The sequence below is a fragment of the Ranitomeya variabilis genome, chromosome 6 (genome assembly GCF_051348905.1).
Source record: "Ranitomeya variabilis isolate aRanVar5 chromosome 6, aRanVar5.hap1, whole genome shotgun sequence".
Classification (NCBI taxonomy): Eukaryota; Metazoa; Chordata; class Amphibia; order Anura; family Dendrobatidae; genus Ranitomeya; species Ranitomeya variabilis.
This window is the reverse complement of record NC_135237.1, coordinates 134,887,526-134,909,807: the sequence shown is the minus strand read 5'-3', so window position 1 is coordinate 134,909,807 and position 22,282 is coordinate 134,887,526. Positions and strand designations below refer to the sequence as shown.

Genomic DNA, 22,282 nt, shown 5'->3' with positions numbered 1-22,282 from the left:
GAAAATATGTGTAAGTGGGTTAAGAGCTGGCTTAGGGATAGGAAACAAAGGGTGGTTATTAATGGAGCACACACGGACTGGGTCGCCGTTAGCAGTGGGGTACCACAGGGGTCAGTATTGGGCCCTCTTCTTTTTAACATATTAATGACCTTGTAGGGGGCATACAGAGTAGAATTTCAAAATTTGCAGATGACACTAAACTCTGCAGGGTAATCAATACAGAGGAGGACAATTTTATATTACAGGATGATTTATGTAAACTAGAAGCTTGGGCTGATAAATGGCAAATGAGCTTTAATGGGGATAAATATAAGGTCATGCACTTGGGTAAAAGTAATAAGAGGTATAACTATGGTTTTAATTCTAAAACTCTGGGCAAAATTGTCAATGAAAAAGACCTGGGTGTATGGGTGGATGACAAACTCACGTTTAGTGGCCTGTCATCCACCCATACACCCAGGTCTTTTTCATTGACAATTTTGCCCAGAGTTTTAGAATTAAAACCATAGTTATACCTCTTATTACTTTTACCCAAGTGCATGACCTTATATTTATCCCCATTAAAGCTCATTTGCCATTTATCAGCCCAAGCTTCTAGTTTACATAAATCATCCTGTAATATAAAATTGTCCTCCTCTGTATTGATTACCCTGCAGAGTTTAGTGTCATCTGCAAATTTTGAAATTCTACTCTGTATGCCCCCTACAAGGTCATTAATATGTTAAAAAGAAGAGGGCCCAATACTGACCCCTGTGGTACCCCACTGCTAACGGCGACCCAGTCCGTGTGTGCTCCATTAATAACCACCCTTTGTTTCCTATCCCTAAGCCAGCTCTTAACCCACTTACACATATTTTCCCCTATCCCCATTATTCTCATTTTATGTATCAACCTTTTGTGTGGCACGTATCAAAAGCTTTTGAAAAGTCCATATACACTACGTCAACTTGGCTCCCTTGGTCCAGTCCGGAACTTACCTCTTCATAGAATTTGATCAGATTAGTCTGACAGGAATGGTCCCTAGTAAACCCATGTTGATATTGTGTCATGAGGTTATTCCTCTTCAGATACTCCAGCATAGCATCCCTTAGAATACCCTCCAGGATTTTACCCACAGTAGAGGTTAAGCTTACTGGCCTATAATTTCCGAGTTCAGTTTTTGTCCCCTTTTTGAATATTGGCACCACATTTGCTATACACCAGTCCTGTGGTACAGACCCTGTTATGGAGTCTTTAAAGATTAAAAATAATGGTCTATCAATGACTGTACTTAATTCCAGCAGTACTCATTCCGGGACTCTCGTGTTTCCAGACGGAGACTCCAGTATCTGGTCAACTGGAAGGGTTACGGCCAGGAGGATAATTCTTGGGTCAATGCATCTGATGTTCATGCTTCTGATCTTGTTCGTGCCTTCCATAGGGCTCATCCTGGTCGCCCTGGTGGATCTGGTGAGGGTTCGGTGCCCCCTCCTTGAGGGGGGGGTACTGTTGTGAATTTGGATTCTGGGCTCCCCCGGTGGCCGCTTGTGGAATTGGACTTGTCATCCTCTTTCCTGTTTCACCTGGTTCCATCAGTAGTGGGTGTCGCTATTTAAGCTCATTTCTCTGGTGGTTTCTTGCCGGTCAACAATGTTATCTGATGCCTCTCAGTGCTTGTTCCTGCTTCTAGACAACTACTAGATAAGTTGGACTTTTGTCCATGTTTTTTCACCTGGTTCCATCAGTAGTGGGTGTCGCTATTTAAGCTCATTTCTCTGGTGGTTTCTTGCCGGTCAACAATGTTATCTGATGCCTCTCAGTGCTTGTTCCTGCTTCTAGACAACTACTAGATAAGTTGGACTTTTGTCCATGTTTTGTTTTGCCTATTTGTTCCAGTTCACAGCTGAAGTTTTGTTACTGTGTCTGGAAAGCTCTCGTTGATCAGGGATTGCTACTCTGGCGTTATGAGTTAATGCCAGAGTTTAAGGTAATCTCTGGATGGTGTTTTGTTAGTGTTTTTCTGCTGACCATGAAAGTATACTATCTGTCTTCTGCTATCTAGTAAGCGGACCTCAAATTTGCTAAGACTATTTTCCTGCTGCGTTTGTTGTTTCATCTGAACTCACCGTCATTATATGTGGCCGGTCAAACTGTCATGATCTCTGCAGGCAGAGATCATAGCAAGCCTATAGAGGGACAAGCTCTCGGAAGATGGAACTATACTGACCATGAACTAAGCCTGCCGCGCAACTAGAAATAGCCAGGTAGCATTTCCTATTTATAGCTAGATGCCCAGCTCTGGCCTAAGACCTAAATAGCTAGCAGAGGGAAATATAAGACCTGGCTCACCTCTAGAGAAATATTCCAAAGAAGACAGTAGCCCCCCACATATAATGACGGTGAGTTCAGATGAAACAACAAACGCAGCAGGAAAATAGTCTTAGCAAATTTGAGGTCCGCTTACTAGATAGCAGAAGACAGATAGTATACTTTCATGGTCAGCAGAAAAACACTAACAAAACACCATCCAGAGATTACCTTAAACTCTGGCATTAACTCATAACGCCAGAGTAGCAATCCCTGATCAACGAGAGCTTTCCAGACACAGTAACAAAACTTCAGCTGTGAACTGGAACAAATAGGCAAAACAAAACATGGACAAAAGTCCAACTTATCTAGTAGTTGTCTAGAAGCAGGAACAAGCACTGAGAGGCATCAGATAACATTGTTGACCGGCAAGAAACCACCAGAGAAATGAGCTTAAATAGCGACACCCACTACTGATGGAACCAGGTGAAACAGGAAAGAGGATGACAAGTCCAATTCCACAAGCGGCCACCGGGGGAGCCCAGAATCCAAATTCACAACAGAGCACCATTTAGGTTCCAATTCAAAATAGATAAGGTTATTCCTCCTTCTTTTGCCCTGATATAAATTATTGCACTATGCATTCCACTTTATGGGCTTCTTTAGTTTAGAGGTTTTTACGCACCTATATTTATATATATACTTTTTGGACCTTGGTTGATGTTATTTATACCTGCAGTGTCTCTTAGTTCTTGCATCATTGACATCAACAGTTATATTTTTATGAAATTTCCTTGTCTTGGTTTTTGCATGTATGATTTTATGTAATCAATAATAAAAAAATATACCTTTTATCTATATTTGCCCAAGCCTCTATGTTTCACCAGTAACATACCTGGTAGATATGTGTTTAATATTTAGAGCTTTCTGCCTCGAGAAACGCCTATCTGGCTACTTTTAGTGACGCTGCACTAAGTCCTCAAACGCAGGATGAGTACAAAATACTCTATGAGGCTGTTTGGTCCGCTTAAAAGACACCTTATGACTGGAAGCCAAGGTGGATTTGTTCTCTACCCCCAGGGCTTGGTTGACGGCCTCAATGAGACTGTCGACTGTCTTCTGGTAATTAGGCACCTCTAAATTGAGGGACTCAGAATTGTAGTCCGAACCCTGTTCGCTATCCTCCGGTGGTGAGGGAGAGCGAGAGACGGAGCTCATGGATGCAGAGGCACCAGACGGACCGGGCGACTCTGTGTGGGTTCGTTTCCCCTGCGTCTTCCTAGTGAGAGAGCGGCCCCTGCAGGCCAGAGGCTCCAGTGAGATGGAGGACCCCTCCAAGACAGGCAAATCACTGCCTCTGGGCCTAACTGGGGTTTGAAGGGACTCGGTTGCTTTTGTTAGGGATGCCATAGACTGCGACAGAGACAAGGCCCATTCTGGGGGTCCTGACACACTGGGCTCAGTCGCAGGGGAGGGCTCATGGGCGTGTTCGGAATCGCAGGCCTCACAGAGATGACTACTCTGGGCATGCGGAAAAGCAGACCGACAGGTAAAACATGAGGTATATAATACTGTATGAGCCTTGGTCCTTCTAGACATGCTGAATCTGCTTTTTGGTATAATCTGAGGGTGAATTTGGATAAGGCGCAGGAAAAGAAAGTGTAGCTGCCAGGCTGGGTGGAGTAGCACTTAACCCAGTCCCGAGTCCCAGACCGTCCTATGAAACACGTCCCAGAGCGCAGCAGGAGACTAGCAATGTCTTCTAACTACAGATATGAAAAGCGCGCCCTCTTGGTGGGCAAAGTTGCTGCACGCGGCCTAGCCGAAGCCGGGGACTAAATTTTTCCCCAGCGTCTGTCCGAGGTAGATGGGGCGGAAGACGACGAGGCGAAGAAGGTGGGACTTCCGCCTGTGGCCTAGCACCCCAGAAGCCGGGGCTTAATTTTTCAGCATCCGCCGGAGGATCGAGGGGGCAGACCTGCCGGAAGACGACGCGGCGAAGAGGAAAGGCCTTTCGCCCGCAGCCTAGCACAGCGTGAAGCCGGGGACTAAATTTCCGGTGCCCGCCCGAGAATACGGAGTGAGGCTGCCAGAGGGCCCAGAGAAGCACCGCCGATCTGGAAGCCTGGATGATGCAGGGGGAGAACGCTGCAGCAGGAGCCCTCCCAGCCCCCCACCCCTCAATGGATCCACTTCAGGTTAGAAGAGGGGGGCTGTAAAAAAAAGGACAGCGCAGGGACCCTAACTCCATCTTCCCTTCAGGGGATGAGTAAAAGGACCGTCCGCCTCCTTCCATTATCGCAGTCTTAGAATTGGTGATGCAGTGGGGGCCGCACAGACTCCCATATGCACCTGTACAGCCTAGGATTTTACTACCTTGGGGTGGTCAGGGCTGAGTCTGGCATCTTGTCCCATGCTGCGGGAGAGGATATGTGGAGGTGACACTCCACGTGCTCGCCCGTTGTTGGTTTGGGGAGATCGGACCCCTTCAAAAGGGTCCGTCGCCCCTGTCTCGTCTTCATGGGGAAAAAAAAAAAAAAAGAGAGGTCTGGAAAAACCCAGACATGTGCCTCCTAAGGACACTAAGCATGAACTGGGTTTGCCTGCGGCCAGTGTCAGGGTGTATACGGCAGAGGAGCTAAACTTTTTTTATGTTTACTTAGTGTCAGCCTTTTGTCAGCAGTAGCATACACCCACAGCCCTGTGTCCCCCAATGAGACGAAGGAGAAATTGATTGAGATATCAGTAGGTTAAATGTTTTTGAATATCCGTATTGAATCAGGACCCTCATATAATACTCCATACAATTCATGATGAGCCCCATAAGATGCTTCATACAAAAATATGCCCCATATAATACTGCACAAAGGTTAATAATGGCCCCTTAAGATGCTCCATATTAAAATATGCCCCAAATAATGCTGTGCAAAGGTTAATGATGGCCCTATAAGATGCTCCAGAGAATAATATGCCCCTTATAATGCTCCATAAAGGTTGATGGCCCCATAAGATGCTCCATATGCTGCTCCATAACGGTTGATGGCCCCATAAGATGCTCCATAGCATAATATGCCCCATATGCTGCTCCATAAAGGTTGATGGCCCCATAAGATGCTCCATATGCTGCTCCATAACGGTTGATGGCCCCATAGGATGCTCCATAGCATAATATGCCCCATATGCTGCTCCATAAAGGTTGATGGCCCCATAAGATGCTCCATAGAATAATATAACCCCATATGATCCTGCGAAAAAAAAAATAAAAAAATGACATACTCCTCTCATCGCTGGGCGCCGAGTGCCGGTATCCTGAGCTATGGGGGCCAGGTGCGGGAGTTGCCGCTGGCTCAGGCCCCTGGCACTTGTGATATTCACCTGTCCCCGTTCCACGGCCGTGCGCCGCTGTGACTCCCTTCTCTCTGCAGTGACTGAGGGCACGCACTAAGCACATCATCACTCCCTCTGGCTGTGACGTTCAGGTCAGAGGACGCGAAAAACACAGCACGGCGGTGGAACTGGGACAGGTGAATATCGCATGGCTCACCCTCCCCGTCATACTCACCCCCACCTGCATCTCTGCAAGTCCCTGCTTCTCCGATGGTCTCCGCCACGCGCCGGAAACTTGTTCCTGTGTTCAGCGGTCACATGGTACCGCTCATTAAAGTAATGAATATGCGCTCCATGCCTATGGGAGTGGAGACGCGTCCATATTCTTTAATGAGCGGTACCATGTGACCGCTGAACACAGGAAGAGCTGCAGGCATCAGAGACCATCTGAGAAGCTGGGACGTGCAGAGACTCGGCCGGTGGGGGTGAGTATGACGTGACAACTGTCGCACCCCCTCTCCTGCTGACCCCCTGGAACAATGACTCGAGTATAAGCCGAAAGGGGCACTTTCAGCCGAAAAAAAAAAAAATAGATAAAAATCTCGGCTTATACTGGAGTTTATATGGTATTTATGAATTTTCTCTATGCCTGACCTACACTACTTCATTTTTTTTTAGTAGGTATTAGCACACAAAGGCGTGGCCTTCATCTGTAGGAATAATAATTTTTATTTATATAGCACCAACATATTCCGCAGCACTTTACAGTTGAACAGTTTCAAACACTACAGTCACAAGTAACAACGTTAATAATACAATAATTAAAGCAAAATAAGATGACCTTGCTTGTGAGAGATTACGATCTACAATGAGGTGGGGGAGATACAAAGTACAGGTGTGTATTTACAATTATGTATTTACAATTATGGTCCAGCCATCTTCAGGGGTGGGGGATAGATTGAAGTAGTGAATGGGCTACACACACACACACAAATCTAAATACCAATTAGCTAGATGGACGACCCTTGCTGCTGCATTAAGGATAGACTGGAGAGGGGAAAATCGAGTGAGGGGGAGGCCAATTAATAGAGAATTGTAGTAGTCCAGGCGGGAGTGGATCAGGGAGACAGTGAGGGTTTTTGTTGTTTCCATGGAGAGAAAAGGGCGGATTCTCCAGATGTTCTTTAGGTGTAAGCGGCACGAGCGGGCAAGACATTGTATGTGGGAGGTGAAGGAGAGATCGGAGTCAAACAGAACACCCAGACAGTGCGCCTGCTGACGGGGTGTTATTATGGTGTCACCGACAAAGAGGGAAATGTCAGATTTAGGGAGGTTAGTAGATGGCGGGAGCAGTAGAAGTTCAGTTTTGTAGAGGTTGAGTTTCAGATAGAGAGCGGACATGATGTTGAAAACTGTGGAGATTGTAGTTAGGTGAGTTGTGACATCTGGAGATTGAGCCAGGGGAAATGCAGGGGGGATGAGAGTTACGGCACTTGGTGGCTGGGAGCGTATTTCCTGACGGATATTATCTATTTTCTCTATAAAATGGGAGGAGATCAGGGTGGTGTAGTAGGTCTGTGGCAGCTGAGCAGATGGCAATGTGCAGAACTAGATTACATCGCACACTTCAGGTATGTAGAAACAAAGTTTACTTAAATAAAATCATAGTACATAAACAAAACAATGATGTTAAGATCCAGGCTGGGCGCCACCAGGACTCAGGCTGGGCGCCACCAGGGACACCGGACAGACATCTGGGATACTAGAGAGGCAGCCCAGGTCATTGGCTGGGAAACGGATGGCACAGGACCAGGCAGCGGTGGTCATCAAGTTCCTAGCTCTGGCCGTCATGCTCCGGGCATCGGACCTAGGAAGGAACTAAAGCGAGATGGTGCAAGCTACGCCGGACTGGACCTGGGACAGGAAAGAGAGAGTTTATATAGGAGCTGCTCATCAGCAATAGGCTGAGGAAAGCAACACAGGTGCACACACAAACCCTAATAAAAGCAGGGTAGGTGTGGCAGCGCGCACATTAAGCACAAACAGAAACCATTACAGCACAGACAGCACAGGAACTGTGGCTTAGGGCACCTGGCAGCGACTGCTAGCCTGAACACATGTGGAAAGTCATGCACCAGCTGCAGAGGACCTTGCAACCTGGGGATAGCTTCCACAGCGGCAGCCAGGGAGCGCACATGCGGGTGGTCAAGCAGACATCACAGTACATGTACAGATACGCAGCGGCACAGGGAACTGAGCTGCATCCATACAGGTAACATACTATAGTATCCCTGCAAGTTAGAGGGAGAGGAGCAAAGGGTTACAGCAGAGACATGCAGAGAAACACCAAAGAAACAAGGTATAAACCCACCGGCGTTACACATACATTTGTTTACAGTGTATTTTTGCCATGCATTTTCTAGCTCCAGTAACTATTAGACAATAAGACATACTTTTTCACAAAGAAAAACCTTGCTAAAAAGTATATGACTCCCATAAAAGAAGAAGCTAACGCGAAACGTGCGTCGGGGAGCCTTCTGCAGCCAGGTTATGTATTTAGTACTTTTTCTCTCCTCTTTGTCACTAATGATTGAATAGCACTATGCACCTTAAACTTGTGTACTGCACGGTTTATACTCTGGCACAAATACTACATAGAACTATCTGTAGCACTAGCAAGCACTGAAAACAGCACTATTATCATGTGAAAGGTGCATAAGGTTTGTATGAGGAGTGTGCATTTTAGTTCTTTGGTTCTCTCACTACTATGTGATTCATCTTGCTTTGTTGGAAATTATTTGGTGAATAGACTAGCACAAATGTCTTACTGACCCTCCTTTAATATCATTAAATCACTTGAATTAAATCATTACTTATTGGAAAATCCTATGTTTATGTACTTACGTCGAACTGTACAAGCACTAGCCGCATGAACATTTTTAAAAAATTGGATTAATGTGGATTCCTCCTCTGTCTTAACTTAGCAACAAAAGACCAACTTATCTAAAAGAAAAATATTGTACATATATATTTTGACAAGAATATTCCTGCTGAATGATTCAAGGTCCAAATATGTAGCCATTAGATCATGGATTTATTCAACGCATTTGAAAGTACAAGACTTCTTCATCAGGACACCACAAGAAGAAGTCTTGTACTTTGAAACGCGTTGAAATCCACGTTTTCCCCCTTTTTTTTACCTCTGTTGGTCACGCGTGGAGCTGTGGATCTGCTACAGCAGGATATATCTATGAGCCTTTCGTTCGGCTCAAATTGGTGAGTAGAATCTGATCTACCTAATTAATTGTATCTCGGATAAGACCCTATTGCGCTCTTTTCTCCAGCAGCATTTTTTTAATAAAGATTCTTGTAATTTTTAACTTAATTGGCCATCTGCTTCCTATGTATTTATAAGTACAGTATTTAATGTGGAAGTGCCATTACTGGCTAGGCTAACTTTTGTTTATTTTGTTTACTTATTTAAACTATGTAGCTCTGCATCCCTTACGCTTTGCATTTAGTTTTTCATGCATTTTTGCACTTTATTTTCTAAGGATAACTTGTGCAATAACCTCCTACTATAGTAGTCTTGTTAGGAAGTAAGTGGTTGCAAGTAGCTGTGTTGTAAAACATTCCCGTGCACATGCACTTTATACATTGTTATTTGGGATAAACTATTCAATGAGCCTTAATATATTTTAAATTTTTGATTTGTTACTACTATAGTCATGGTCTTTATAAGTGAGTTTACATTATAATAATTGGATTGTTACATCATAATTAATAGACTAGGAATACTCCATATAGTGTGCATCATTTATTCTGCTTCACATAGTGATTATGTACCTCTCCTATCCTACTTGGTTAGCTATACTCTGATTAATGTCATTAGTATTCTATTTTGTATAGTAAAGGTACTATTTTTCCATAAGATACTCTGGATTTGGTCTCTTTTGCATTTATACTTTTTATCACAAAAGAAAAAAAAACCTCTATGCGTCTTACAGTCCGGAGGCAGCTTATTCTGAATGAGAATGCTGACAGCATCACTCCTGATCACTGAGAGAACTGTTCTCTCTGTGCCTGACCCACGCTGATCTATCTGATCGGTGCAGTACAGGAGAGAAAGATATTGGGACCTGCAAGGATACTGCATGTCCTGTGTAGCTGAAGGACCTTGCACATTATGTGATCAGTCACATTCCTGAAAGGAATCTCAAAATGTTTTAATGTATACAGCGCTTGTGTGTATACGTGTGTTTGTAATATTATAATATATATATATATATATATATATATATATATATATATATATATATATATATATATATATATATATATATATATATATATACACACACAAACATATACACATACATACTTATCTGTGTGCGAGTGCATATAGTGGAGCTGTGAGCATATTTATGAGATTTTTGTGTGACTGTGCATGTACATAGGAGAGCTATGTGAGTGTGAACGTAGGAGAGCTGTGTGTTTGCATGTAGCTGAGCTGCGAGCATATTGGAGAGGTTTGTGTATGTACAGCAGAGATGTGTGAATGTAGGACAGCTGTGTGTAACTGAACTGTATGTATCTATGTAGCAGAGCTTTGTTCATGCAGAGCTTAGTGTGCATCTACTGTGTATGCAGCAGTGATGTACTTATATGTATGCTGCAGAGAATGCACATAAATTGCCTGCATTAAAGTTATATATCTTTAGTATACGTGCTGTATAGAAATACTAACATTAGAAAATGCATACACTGCCTGCTTTAAAGTTATATATGTATAGTATACATGCTGCATAGTAACATTAGATCTTTACTACTGTAGATTTCAATAGAGTGGATAAAGTAAGTGTCATCAAATCATCCACAAATTTATACTTCCAGGAAATTTTAACTAGCTGCAAAAGTGCTTTTCCTATTGTTTTACTATTTAAAGCTGTGGTGTGTTTTAAATTAAGGTGCGTCTAACAGTTTGAAAAATATGATACTTTCTATAATTAGCAAAATGTTTAAATTACACCTATCAAAAAACAGCCTCCTCCATATCCCCGCTAGCTGTCCTATCCATCTTTGCATTTTCTGCCATTTAAGTAGAATTAACCTTCAAACAATTTGCTTCTAATTTAGATAAAGCAGCTGTAAGGTACATCATGCAAACTCTGCATGTGAGGTCTCCCTATTACACAATAGCAGTAATATGTATTTATGAAACTTCTATTTTCTCTATGCCTGACCTACACTACTTCATTTTTTTTAGTAAGTATTAGCACATAATGGCGTGGCGTTCATCTAAAGGAACCATACATCTCCTGAACAGGGCACCATTAATGGTATTTAACGGGCCCCAATTACTTAACTAAATCTCAATTTGCCTTCTAAATAGGCTGTAAGGTTTATAAAGTTTACTGGAAGAACACTAAAATTGTAGGCAAGAGTGTGACAACGTATCAGTGATAAAGGCTCTACAAAAGAACCCAGCATGGTTAGGCTGTGTGCACACATTGCAGGTTTTTCGCGTTTTTTCGCTATAAAAACGCATAAAAACCGCATAAAAACGCATACATTAGGCATCCCATCATTTAAAATGCATTCCGCAATTTTTGTGCACATGATGCGTTTTTTTCCGTGAAAAAAAACGCATCGCGGTAAAAAACGCAGCATGTTCATTAATTTTGCGGATTTTTTGTGTTTTTCCCGCTATTTAATGCATTGGGAGGCTCCGGAAAAAAAACGCGCAAAAAACGCCTGTGGATTTCTTGCAGAAAATGTCCGGTTTTGCTCAGGAAATTTCTGCAAGAAATCCTGAACGTGTGCACATAGCCTAAAACTCTTGGTTTTGACCAGTGACAACATAAATATCAAAAATGCACTATAAACAAATATATTTTCTAGCTCTAGTAACTATTTGACATTAAGACACACTTTTTCGCAAAGAAAAACCTTGCTGTATGCGTTTTACAGTCTAGAGGCAGCCTTTTCTGAATGAGAATGCTGACAGCTGACATGATCACTGAGAGAATTGTTCTCTCTGTGCCTGACCCACATTGATCTATCTGATCGGCTCGGTAGAGGAGAGTAAGACATTGGAACCTGCATGGATACTGCATGTCCTGTGTAGCTGAAAGACCTTTCATATCATGTGATCAGTCACATTCCTGAAAGGAATTTCAAAATAATGTATACAGTGCTTGTGTGTCTGCATGTGTTTTTGTATATTATATATATATATATATATATATATATATATATCTATCTGTGTATGTGAGTGCATATAGTGGAGTCATGTGCGTATTATATATGAGATTTTGGTGTGACTGTGCGTGTATGTAGGAAAGCTATATGAGTGTGAATGTAAGAGAGCTGTGTGTTTGAATGTAGCTGAGCTGCGAGTATGTTGGAGAGGTTTGTGTATGTACAGCAGAGATGTGTGTATGTAGGAAAGCTGTGTGTAACTGAACTGTGTATGTATGTAGCAGAGCTTTGTGCATGCATAGCAGAGCTTAGTGTACATCTACTGTGCATGCAGCAGTGATGTCTTTATATTTATGCTGTAGAGAATGCACATAAATTGCCTGCTTTAAAGTTATATATCTTTAGTATACATGCTGTATAGAAATACTAACATTAGATCTTTATCCACTCTATTGCAATCTACAGCAGTAAAGTTAGTGTTATCAAATCGTCCACAAATTTTACACCTTTAGGAAATTTTAACTAGCTCCAAGTGTTTTTCGTATTTTTTTTACTGTTTAAAGCTGTGGAGTGTTTTAAATTAAGGTGCATGTAATAGTATGAAAACTATGATACTTTCCATAAATTATTAGCAAAAGGTTTAAATTACACCTATCAAAAACAGCCTCCTCCATATCCCCTCTAGCTGTCCTATCCATCACCATGATAGGTGCATTTTCTGCCATTTAAGTATAATTAATCTTCAAACTATTTGCTTCTAATTTAGATAAAGTAGCTGTAAGGTATATCATGCAAACTCTGCATGTGAGGTCTGACTATTACACAATAGCTATAATATGTATTTATGAAACTCCCATTTTCTCTATGCCTGACCTACACTACTTCCTTATTTTTAGTAGGTTTTAGCACAAACGGCATGGCCTTCATCTATAGGAACCATCCATCTCTCCAACAGTCAGCACAGTAAACACATATTATGATCCCAGGCAAGGAAGGACACCTGCTGCAATCCTTATAGCCTGCAATACTGCTGCCATTGTACTGGGATCCTAGAAAGTTATGCCACAGGGAAGACAGTGGAGGGGAGAAATACGGAAAGGGGTCTTTGGTACTTATCCGTCACTTCGTAAATCACAATCTTCCATCTGTGGCCTGAGGAAAATGCTGGTCTTGTTTGGCACCGAAGGGAAGGACATCTGCCAGTGAGACGACTGCTCTGCTCTTGTCTGCTCTGCTCGAGTGAAGGGCTGCAACTGGTGCGAGTGGCAGATGGAGCTATGGAATAAGGGAGAAGGCGATGATGTCAAAGAGAAGCCGATGAGGTCATTCGAGAAGCCAGGACCAGTCCAGCAATATCGCATACAGAAATACATTATTTTCACTGTATTGAAAGTATTGTAATATGTGTTATAATTTTTAACATTTCTTTCGAGGTAACTCGATTAAACTCCTCAGTAAATATCACTATGGCAAAATCACTATATCATTAATGACAAAATGTGTATATATAATCCTGGTACTAATAGTAATCAGCGCTCATTTTCTCTCATGTAGAGATCAGATTTTGCTATATACTGTATACAGTTATGTAAAAGATTACATGATAACTACCTGCAGCCACCACTAGAGAGAGCATAAGAGCAACTGGAATAAAGCTATACATTACACATAATGTACATACCCCATATATACACTGCACACATTCATACACACTGCACACAGTGAGCCCCCCGCTGTCATCGGAAGATCAGCTGTACAGGCATTTAGCCGATACAGCTGATCGCATTGATGGGAGAAGGAGCGCTGCGCTCCTTCTCCCATCATTCCCCTGTCAGTGTCGGCGCCTGACAGCGGGCGCGATGATATCACTGCCTGGCGCCCACTGTCAGGAGATCAGTGGGAGCAGCGCAGGAACCAGGAAGAAGAGGAGTATTTATTTATTTTTATGGGTGCTGCTGCCTTATTACAGGGTCTGCCTATGGGGATCTGCCGCCTTATTACAGGGTCTGACTATGGGGGCTGCCTTATATTGTGGACTATCTGGTGCATTATGCTACTGTATATGGAGGCTATCTAGGGGGCCATCATACAGTATGGAGTGTGGGGGTCATTATACATTGCTGGAGCCATCAAACAGTTTGGGGGCTACTAAGGAGTCAGTATACTGAGTGGGTGGTACTATACAGTGAGGGGGCATTATACTGTGTATAAGAGCGTCATGCTGTGTATAGGGGAGCTGTACAGGGGGAAAGACTTGGGACATTATTAAATGTAAAGTGGGCACTTATTGTTACAGGGGAACTCAGGTTACTGTGGCTATCAAAGGGGCACACAGGGCAATATTACTTTCTCGGGGGCAAAATATGGGCACTGTTATCTAGGGCACTTGCACCCAGTATTACTATATTATAGAGGGGTGCTTTAGAATTTAGAGGGTACAGAGAACCACACAATAGGTGTAGTTATAGGGACACATACGGCAGCAGCGGCTCAGTATTGGAGTATCAGGTGCAGTAATAGGAACACATACGGCAGCAGCGGCTCAGTATTGGGGTATCAGGTGCAGTAATAGGAACACATACGTCAGCAGCGGCTCAGTATTGGGGTTTCAGGTGCAGTAATAGCGAAACACAGGGCAGCAGCGGCTCAGTATTGGGGTATCAGCAGGATGAGGAGTTTGTGCAGGTTGGAGATGGTGATGGGGCTGGAATGTGAGAAGTGAAATGTGTCTTTGTTGTATTCTCTGCAGACGAGTCCTGGCTGGAAGAAGTTGTCATGTCGGTCTGTGCCAGATGGAAAACACGGGAAAAATGAACGATTCCATCAGAAAGAATGTCAGCGGTAAGACATCTGTAACTGTGCAGTGATCTGTTATATGTTTTGTAGGACTGATATCAACCACTGACCATATGGCGGTAATATCCATGTTGGTCTTTATATAGAGATCATCTTCAGTAACAGCGAGGTCAGCTGCTGAGTTTCTCCTCCACTATTAGGGCGCATCACCGAGTTGTAATCAAGGTTACCTGGTTAGAGGCCCACTCAGAAGTTGTGCCCCACCTGAACCAAAACTTTAGCAATGCCTCTGATAAACACATACACCATATGTACATGTATTATGCATGTATGTATATATATATATATATATATATATATATATATATATATATATATATATATATATATATATACACACACACAAACACACACACACACACACTAGCTATTGAAACCGTTCTACTCCCGGGTGGCGAGCATTTATATTGGCATATGGTCTCCATCCTGGTATGTAGTACTTCCATCCTGCGCCCTAATCTTGTCATGTGCTGTGCTGCTACCATCTTGCGCTCACATCCTGTCATATGCAGCCCCCATCTTGTTTTGTGCGCCTCCATCTTGTCATGTGCTACTCTCTTCCTGAGCCCTCATCCTGTCATGTGCTCCCATCCTGTGCCCCCATCCTGTCATGTGGTGCTTCTCATCTTGCACCCCCATGCTGTCATGTGCTGCTCCCATCCTGCACCCCATCCTGTCATGTGCTGCTCCCATCCTGCGCCCCCATTCTGTCATGTGGTGCTCACATCCTGCACCCCCATTCTGTCATGTGCTGCTTCCATCCTGCGCTCCCATCCTGCGCCCCATTCTGTCATGTGCTGCTCCCATCCTGCGCCCCCATGCTGTCATGTGCTGCTCCCATCCTGTGCCCCCATTCTGTCATGTGCTGCAGCCATCCTGCGCCCCCATTCTGTCATGTGCTGCTCCCATCCTGCGCCCCCATCCTGTCATGTGCTGCTCCCATCCTGCGCCCCCATCCTGTCATGTGCTGCTCCCATCCTGCGCCCCCATTCTGTCATGTGCTGCTCCCTTCCTGCGCCCCCATTCTGTCATGTGCTGCTCCGATCCTGCACCCCATTCTCTCATGTGCTGCTCCCATTTTGCACAACCATTCTATCATGTGCTGCACCCATCCTGTGCCCCCATTCTGTAATGTGCTGCTCCCTTCCTGCGCCCCCATCCTGTCATGTGCTGCTCCCATCTTTAGCCGAAGGTCTGTCATGTGCTGCTCCTAACCGGCGCACCCGTTCTGTCATGTATGTACTCCCATCCTACGCCCCCATTTTGTAATGTGCTGCTCCCATCCATATGCCCTGTACGCTGCTCCATAAAGGTTGATGGCCCCCATAAGATGCTCCATAGTATATGCCCAGTATGCTGCTCCATAAAGGTTGATGGCCCCCATAAGATGCTCCATAGTATATGCCCCGTATGCTGCTCCATAAAAGTTGATGGCCCCCATAAGATGCTCCATAGTATTATATGCCCCATATGCTGCTTCGATATAAAATAAAAAAATAAATAAAAAAAGACATACTCACCTATCGTCGCTGGGCATCGAGTGCCGGGGGCCTGAGCAGGCAGGGACACCGTTATGTTATGGGGGTCAGGTGCCGGTATCACCGCTGGCTCAGGCCCCCGGCACTTGCTATATTCACTTGTCCCCCGTTCCACCGCAGCGCGCCGCTCCTTCTTCCTGGTGCTCTATGTGTGACCGTTCAGTCAGAGGGCAGCGCAGGCGCACACTAGTCACGTCATCGCGCCATCTGACCTGAACGTCAGAGGCAGAGAACGCGGAAGGCGGCGGCGAGCAGCGGTGGAACAGGGACAGGTGAATATGGTATACTCACCCTCCTGGCACGTCCCTTTTCTTCGTCGGAGATCGCGGTATGTGTTCAGTGCTTACGCATACCGCGATCTCCTCTGGGCTGCGTCACTCTGTGGGGTCCAGACTGCGCAGGCGTTTGTGCAGGCGTTTGCGCAGTCTATAAAGTGGTGCGACAGAGTGACGCTCCCAGCGTTATATTATGGATATATGTTTCAAAAACACACAATACACATACATCCTTACCCGTCACTTAGTAAATCCCATTCTTCCATCTGTGGCCTGGAGAAAATGCTGGTCTTGTTTGGACACATCTGCCGGTGAGACGACTGCTCTGCCCTTGTCTGCTCTGCTCCAGTGATCGGCTGCGACTGGCGGATGGAGCTATGGAATAAGGGAGAAGGCGATGATGTCATAAGACTATAGAAGTCCAGGACAAGCACAGCAATATCTTACAGAAATGCATTATGTTCACTGCATTGAAGATATTGGAATATGGTTTATAATCTGGAATACATTTTTATTTAGAGGCTTCTCTCTGATAAAACAACCACCCCTAATATCCACAACACAGGATGAGCCCCAAAATTACTGCTATTGTGCACATGATAAACTCTTTAACTATGGACATCCTGGTACTAAAGGCGACATGACGGTTACTGGCAACCTCCAGTAGAAGGAGCGCGGGTGCGAGCAGCATAAAGCAGTACATTACATGTACCGTGTAAACACTTCCCGGGCTGTAGAGGGCGCAATTGGAAAAAAATAAACAAACTCACCAACTGTCGTGTGCCAGCGCCACCACACAGGCTCCTCCCTCCAGCTGCAGCACAGTGATGGCCGTGGCACAGGCGGTCCCTGACACCGCTCTCTGCCCGACCCCGTTCGTCGGTACCTCCCTGCTGTGTCAGCGCCACCCTGGGTAGAAGATCAGGCGCTCTGCTTGTTACCTCAGCAGGACACAGGCTACTTCTGGCCATTAGAGGTCGGTGTCATGCAGGGGACGTCAGGCAGAGTTATGACGTCACTGCATGACACTGGCCAGCGTCGACTGAGACGTGACAGTGCACCCGCAGCCTGGAGTAGGGTCGCATAAAATATATATATTCTTTTCTTATGTTATTTGTCCACTAACTGGGGGGGGGGGACATTATATTATATGGGTCTGTGGGGACATTATATTATATTGGTCTGTGGGGACATTATATTATATGTGCATACCTCCCAGCTTTTGAAGAAGGGAAAGAGGGAAAAAGTCTGTGGCATGCTATGGCACAGCAGCAAATCTTAGGCCACGCCCCTGACCACAGTTATTTCACAACTAGTCACACCCATATTCACGCCCCAACCACACACATTTAGCACTGCTGATGACACTGGGTCTTCCAGCATGACAGTGACCCAAAATATACAGCCAAGGAAACAAAGGAGTGGCTCAAAAAGAAGCACATTAAGGTCATGGAGTGGCATAGCCAGTCTCCAGGCCTGTCCCATTCCAAACTTATGGAGGGAGTTGAAGCTGTGAGTTTCCAAGCGACAGCCTCAAAATCTTTATGATTTAGAGATGATCTGCACCTTGCCGGCATTGTTTCAGCATTATTGGTGCCAGGTCTCACATGATGCTATCTCACGTGAGCCGTGCAGCCAATCAACGGGCGCTCCCCTCTCACTTCCTTTAAACATAACTTACATCCAGAAAGAGATGGAGAGCAGCAGCAGTTCTTGTTACTTCTGGCTGTCATTTTCCCCCAATATAAATTAAAGTGAAGCGATCCATGAAGCAATCCCCGGTGTGTTCCCCCTGTGTGCTCTATCTCTAACCCCTTTGCTCTGTATTCTCCACCTTGTGTGCTGTCCCGTGCCCTTTACGCTGGCTTCTCCTACTGTGTGCTGTCTCCCTTCCCTGCAGTCTTCTCCTTCTGTGGGCCATCTTCTCCCTGCATGAGCTGTGCTGCAGTAAGTGGGCATGAGGGACATGCAGCAGTGATGAGCCTTCTGATCCCATCACCCATCTTACCTGCTCAGCCGCTCTATCCTCATGCTCCCGCCGGCGTTTGGGCCATCTCACTTCACTGCTATGCTGATGTGAGCTCTCAGCGCATAGCAGTGATGTTCAATGGCCGCCGGCCTATCACAGGCTGCTAGCTTATGTGCGCGGCCTTTGATAGGTCGGGGATTATTAAATGTCAATGCTATGCATCGGGAGCTGACATCAGCACGGCGCATAGCAATGACGTCTGATGGCCCAAACGCCTGTGGCCATCTTAATACCTAGTTTGCGACGTGTGGCTGCAGTTTCTGATAGGCCCGTGGTCGGATATAGAGTGGGCCCGATGTTACTGGCAGGCCATCTCAATGTTCGGGGCCCACCGAGGATTATCCGCTGTCCCGACAGGCCACTCCAACCCTATCCTCATGTGTCACTTTCCTTTCCCATATATTTTCATCCTGCCCCCATTTGCCCCTATATTGCGGCCTGTAGCACAAGAAAAAAAAAAAAGTTCCTCCTCACCCATCACAGTCCAACATTGTCCTCCTCCTCCCTCCTCACCCAGCCGTGGTCCAGCATTGTCCTCTTCCTTCAGCTGGAGTCACACTTTTATGTGACTGGCATCTCATCACCTGGCACAAGCACCCGCTTTCCGTGAACAGGAGCATGTTAGCTGCATATATTTTGCAGCTTCAAGCTCTTGTCAAGAGAGTGGGTGGTCGTCATATGTGGCGCATGACTAACATTATACGCCGGCGACCCACGCACTCACGTCATCTGCCAGCCTCTGATTGGCTGAATGCTATTAAGTATTCCAGGGCTAGCAGAAAACAATGCATTTCAGCTGAAAACGTGTCCGCACGTTTAGATGAACACGCGTCCGCACATTCAGATGAATACAGAACCTGCCGAATATTGTCCCTGGGGCCCCGTGAGCAGAGGCAAAAAAGGGTGGCCATTCCAGGCTCACAGAACCCCATATACCACCCTGACTGCAGGCACAGGGTCCATCCTGACACTGCAGTGACTCACTGCCCTGAGAGACTGCCCTGAGAAACTGCCACTGACTACCCTGACATTGCCCTGAGAAACTGCCACTGACTACCCTGACATTGCCCTGAGAGGCTGCCGCTGACTACCCTCACACTGCCCTGAGAGGCTGCCGCTGACTACCCTCACACTGCCCTGAGAGGCTGCCGCTGACTGCCATGGCCTGGAATCAACCTCTACTGCTGTCATCTCCTGCAGGACCTGGCTGCTGCTGGGTCAAATTATTACCTCATGTTGCAGGAGAACAGTTTTTGCTGTGGCAATGTGGAGATGAGCTGGGGTCGTATGTGAGGATTCTTCCTGGGTAGCAGAAGCAGACAAAGGCGGTGTGGCCGTAACACAGAGGGGGCTTGGCCTGCAGCAGAGAGACTATTGAAGGCATCCTGAGCTTGCATGACGAGCATCAATACGGGGATGTGGCCGATATGGTGAGAGTGTGCTCTCCACTGAGCGAAGACATGTATGCAGAGGGTGTGTGGCCAGCATAAAGAGGGGGCGTGGCCGGCACCGAGAGCTACACGAATGCATCAAGAGGCGGGCATGGTGGCGGATTCTCAGTGCAGTGCGGGAAACAGGTGTATCTAGGTTTTCTGGCACCCGGGGCGAGAATTCAGTTTGGAGCTCCCCCCTCAAAGGAAATATGCGATTTGCACATTTAGTCATGTACCGACGAGTTGCTCTCCCTAATGCTCTCAATGTTCAGTGAAAAACAGAGAAGCAGAAGAGAAGCTCGGTGTCACAGGACCATAAGTATGAAAATCGCATACGAGTGAAGTGTCCATGTAATGACTGCTGGAACAGCAGAGCTGAATCCTGACATTGTGCGGTGCAATCGTGAGAATTCAGAAGCCTGTACTTTTAGGATTCTCCCTTGCCGGTGACATTGTGCGGTGCAATCGTGAGAATTCAGAAGCCTGCACTTTTAGGATTCTCCCTTGCCGGTGGACAGTCATGTCAGCACAAGTATTTGATTTATATACTTCTGGCAACATTCTGACTAGATGTGCCTGGTCTCAATCAGTTCATTTTCATTGGGTGAAGCCACATATGAGAATTAGTCAGAATCACAAATAACATTTTCCACTCAGGTACCTTATAGACGACGTTGTCTCTGCAGACTTCCATCTTCTCCAGCAAATCCCCATACGATGTCCCTAAAGAAAGAAGTGTCATTATAATGCTCCTGAAGGGTGCTCAGGCCAGGCCGGGCGACACCGAGCCACACCAGGGCGCTCAGGCCAGGCCGGGCGACACCAGGGCACTCAGGCCAGGCCGGGCGACACCAGGGCACTCAGGCCGGGCGACACCAGGGCACTCAGGCCAGGCCAGGCGACACCAGGGCACTCAGGCCAGGCCGGGCGACACCAGGGCACTCAGGCCGGGCGACACCAGGGCACTCAGGCCAGGCCGGGCGACACCAGGGCACTCAGGCCGGGCAACACCAGGGCACACAGGCCAGGCCGGGCGACACCAGGGCACTCAGGTCGGGCGACACCAGGGCACTCAGGCCAGGCCGGGCGACATCAGGGCTCTCAGGCCAGGCCGGGCGACACCAGGGCACTCAGGCCGGGCGACACCAGGGCACTCAGGCCGGGCGACACCAGGGCACTCAGGCCAGGCCGGGCGACACCAGGGCACTCAGGCCAGGCCGGGCGACACCAGGACACTCAGGCCAGGCCAGGCGACACCAGGGCACTCAGGACAGGCCGGGCGACACCAGGGCACTCAGGCCGGGCGTCACCAGGGCATTCAGGCCAGGCCGGGCGACACCAGGGCACTCAGGCCGGGCGACACCAGGGCACTCAGGCCAGGCCGGGCGACACCAGGGCACCCAGGCCGGGCGACACCAGGGCACTCAGGCCGGGCGACACCAGGGCACTCAGGCCAGGCCGGGCGACACCAGGGCACTCAGGTCGGGCGACACCAGGGCACTCAGGCCAGGCCGGGCGACACCAGGGCTCTCAGGCCAGGACGGGCGACACCAGGGCACTCAGGCCGGGCGACACCAGGGCACTCAGGCCGGGCGACACCAGGGCACTCAGGCCAGGCCGGGCGACACCAGGGCACTCAGGCCAGGCCGGGCGACACCAGGACACTCAGGCCAGGCCAGGCGACACCAGGGCACTCAGGACAGGCCGGGCGACACCAGGGCACTCAGGCCGGGCGACACCAGGGCACTCAGGCCAGGCCGGGCGACACCAGGGCACTCAGGCCGGGCGACACCAGGGCACTCAGGCCAGGCCGGGCGACACCAGGGCACTCAGGCCGGGTGACACCAGGGCACTCAGGCCGGGCGACACCAGGGCACTCAGGCCGGGCGACACCAGGGCACTCAGGCCAGGTCGGGCGACACCATGGCACACAGGCCGGGCGACACCAGGGCACTCAGGCCGGGCGACACCAGGGCACTCAGGCCGGGCGACACCAGGGCACTCAGGCCAGGCCGGGGCGACACCAGGGCACTCAGGCCGGGCGACACCAGAGCACTCAGGCCGGGCGACACCAGGGAACTCAGGCCGGGCGACACCGTGACACTCAGGCCAGGCCGGGCGACACCAGGGCACTCAGGCCGGGCGACACAAGGGCACTCAGGCTGGGCGACACCAGGGCACTCAGGCCAGGCCGGGCGACACCAGGGCACTCAGGCCGGGCGACACCAGGGCACTCAGGCCGGGCGACACCAGGGCACTCAGGCCGGGCAACACCCGGGCACTCAGGCCAAGTCGGGCGACACCAGGGCACTCAGGCCAGGCCGGGCGACACCAGGG

General features: G+C 47.4%; 1 protein-coding gene and 1 long non-coding RNA gene across 3 annotated transcripts; both read right to left on the bottom strand.

Annotated features, from left to right (window-relative positions):
* Nucleotides 1–7,245: 7,245 nt before the first annotated feature.
* On the bottom strand, nucleotides 7,246–9,849 carry LOC143783511 (uncharacterized). Its single transcript, XR_013217221.1, has 2 exons — nucleotides 7,705–9,849; nucleotides 7,246–7,527 (listed from the first exon to the last, which is right to left on the bottom strand). It is a non-coding gene; the product is annotated as an uncharacterized LOC143783511 (long non-coding RNA).
* A 2,029-nt stretch (nucleotides 9,850–11,878) lies between these two features.
* On the bottom strand, nucleotides 11,879–20,801 carry LOC143783510 (uncharacterized). 2 transcript variants are annotated; one of them, XM_077271901.1, is made up of 3 exons: nucleotides 20,607–20,801; nucleotides 16,721–16,858; nucleotides 11,879–13,089 (listed from the first exon to the last, which is right to left on the bottom strand). In XM_077271901.1, the coding sequence occupies exons 1-3, from the start codon at nucleotides 20,657–20,659 to the stop codon at nucleotides 12,927–12,929; spliced, it is 354 nt and encodes a 117-aa protein (XP_077128016.1). In that variant the 5' UTR covers nucleotides 20,660–20,801; the 3' UTR covers nucleotides 11,879–12,926. The 2 variants fall into 2 exon arrangements, with proteins under 2 accessions (XP_077128016.1, XP_077128015.1); XM_077271900.1 differs by lacking the exon at nucleotides 20,607–20,801 and adding an exon at nucleotides 19,743–20,006.
* Between the last annotated feature and the right edge of the window lie 1,481 nt (nucleotides 20,802–22,282).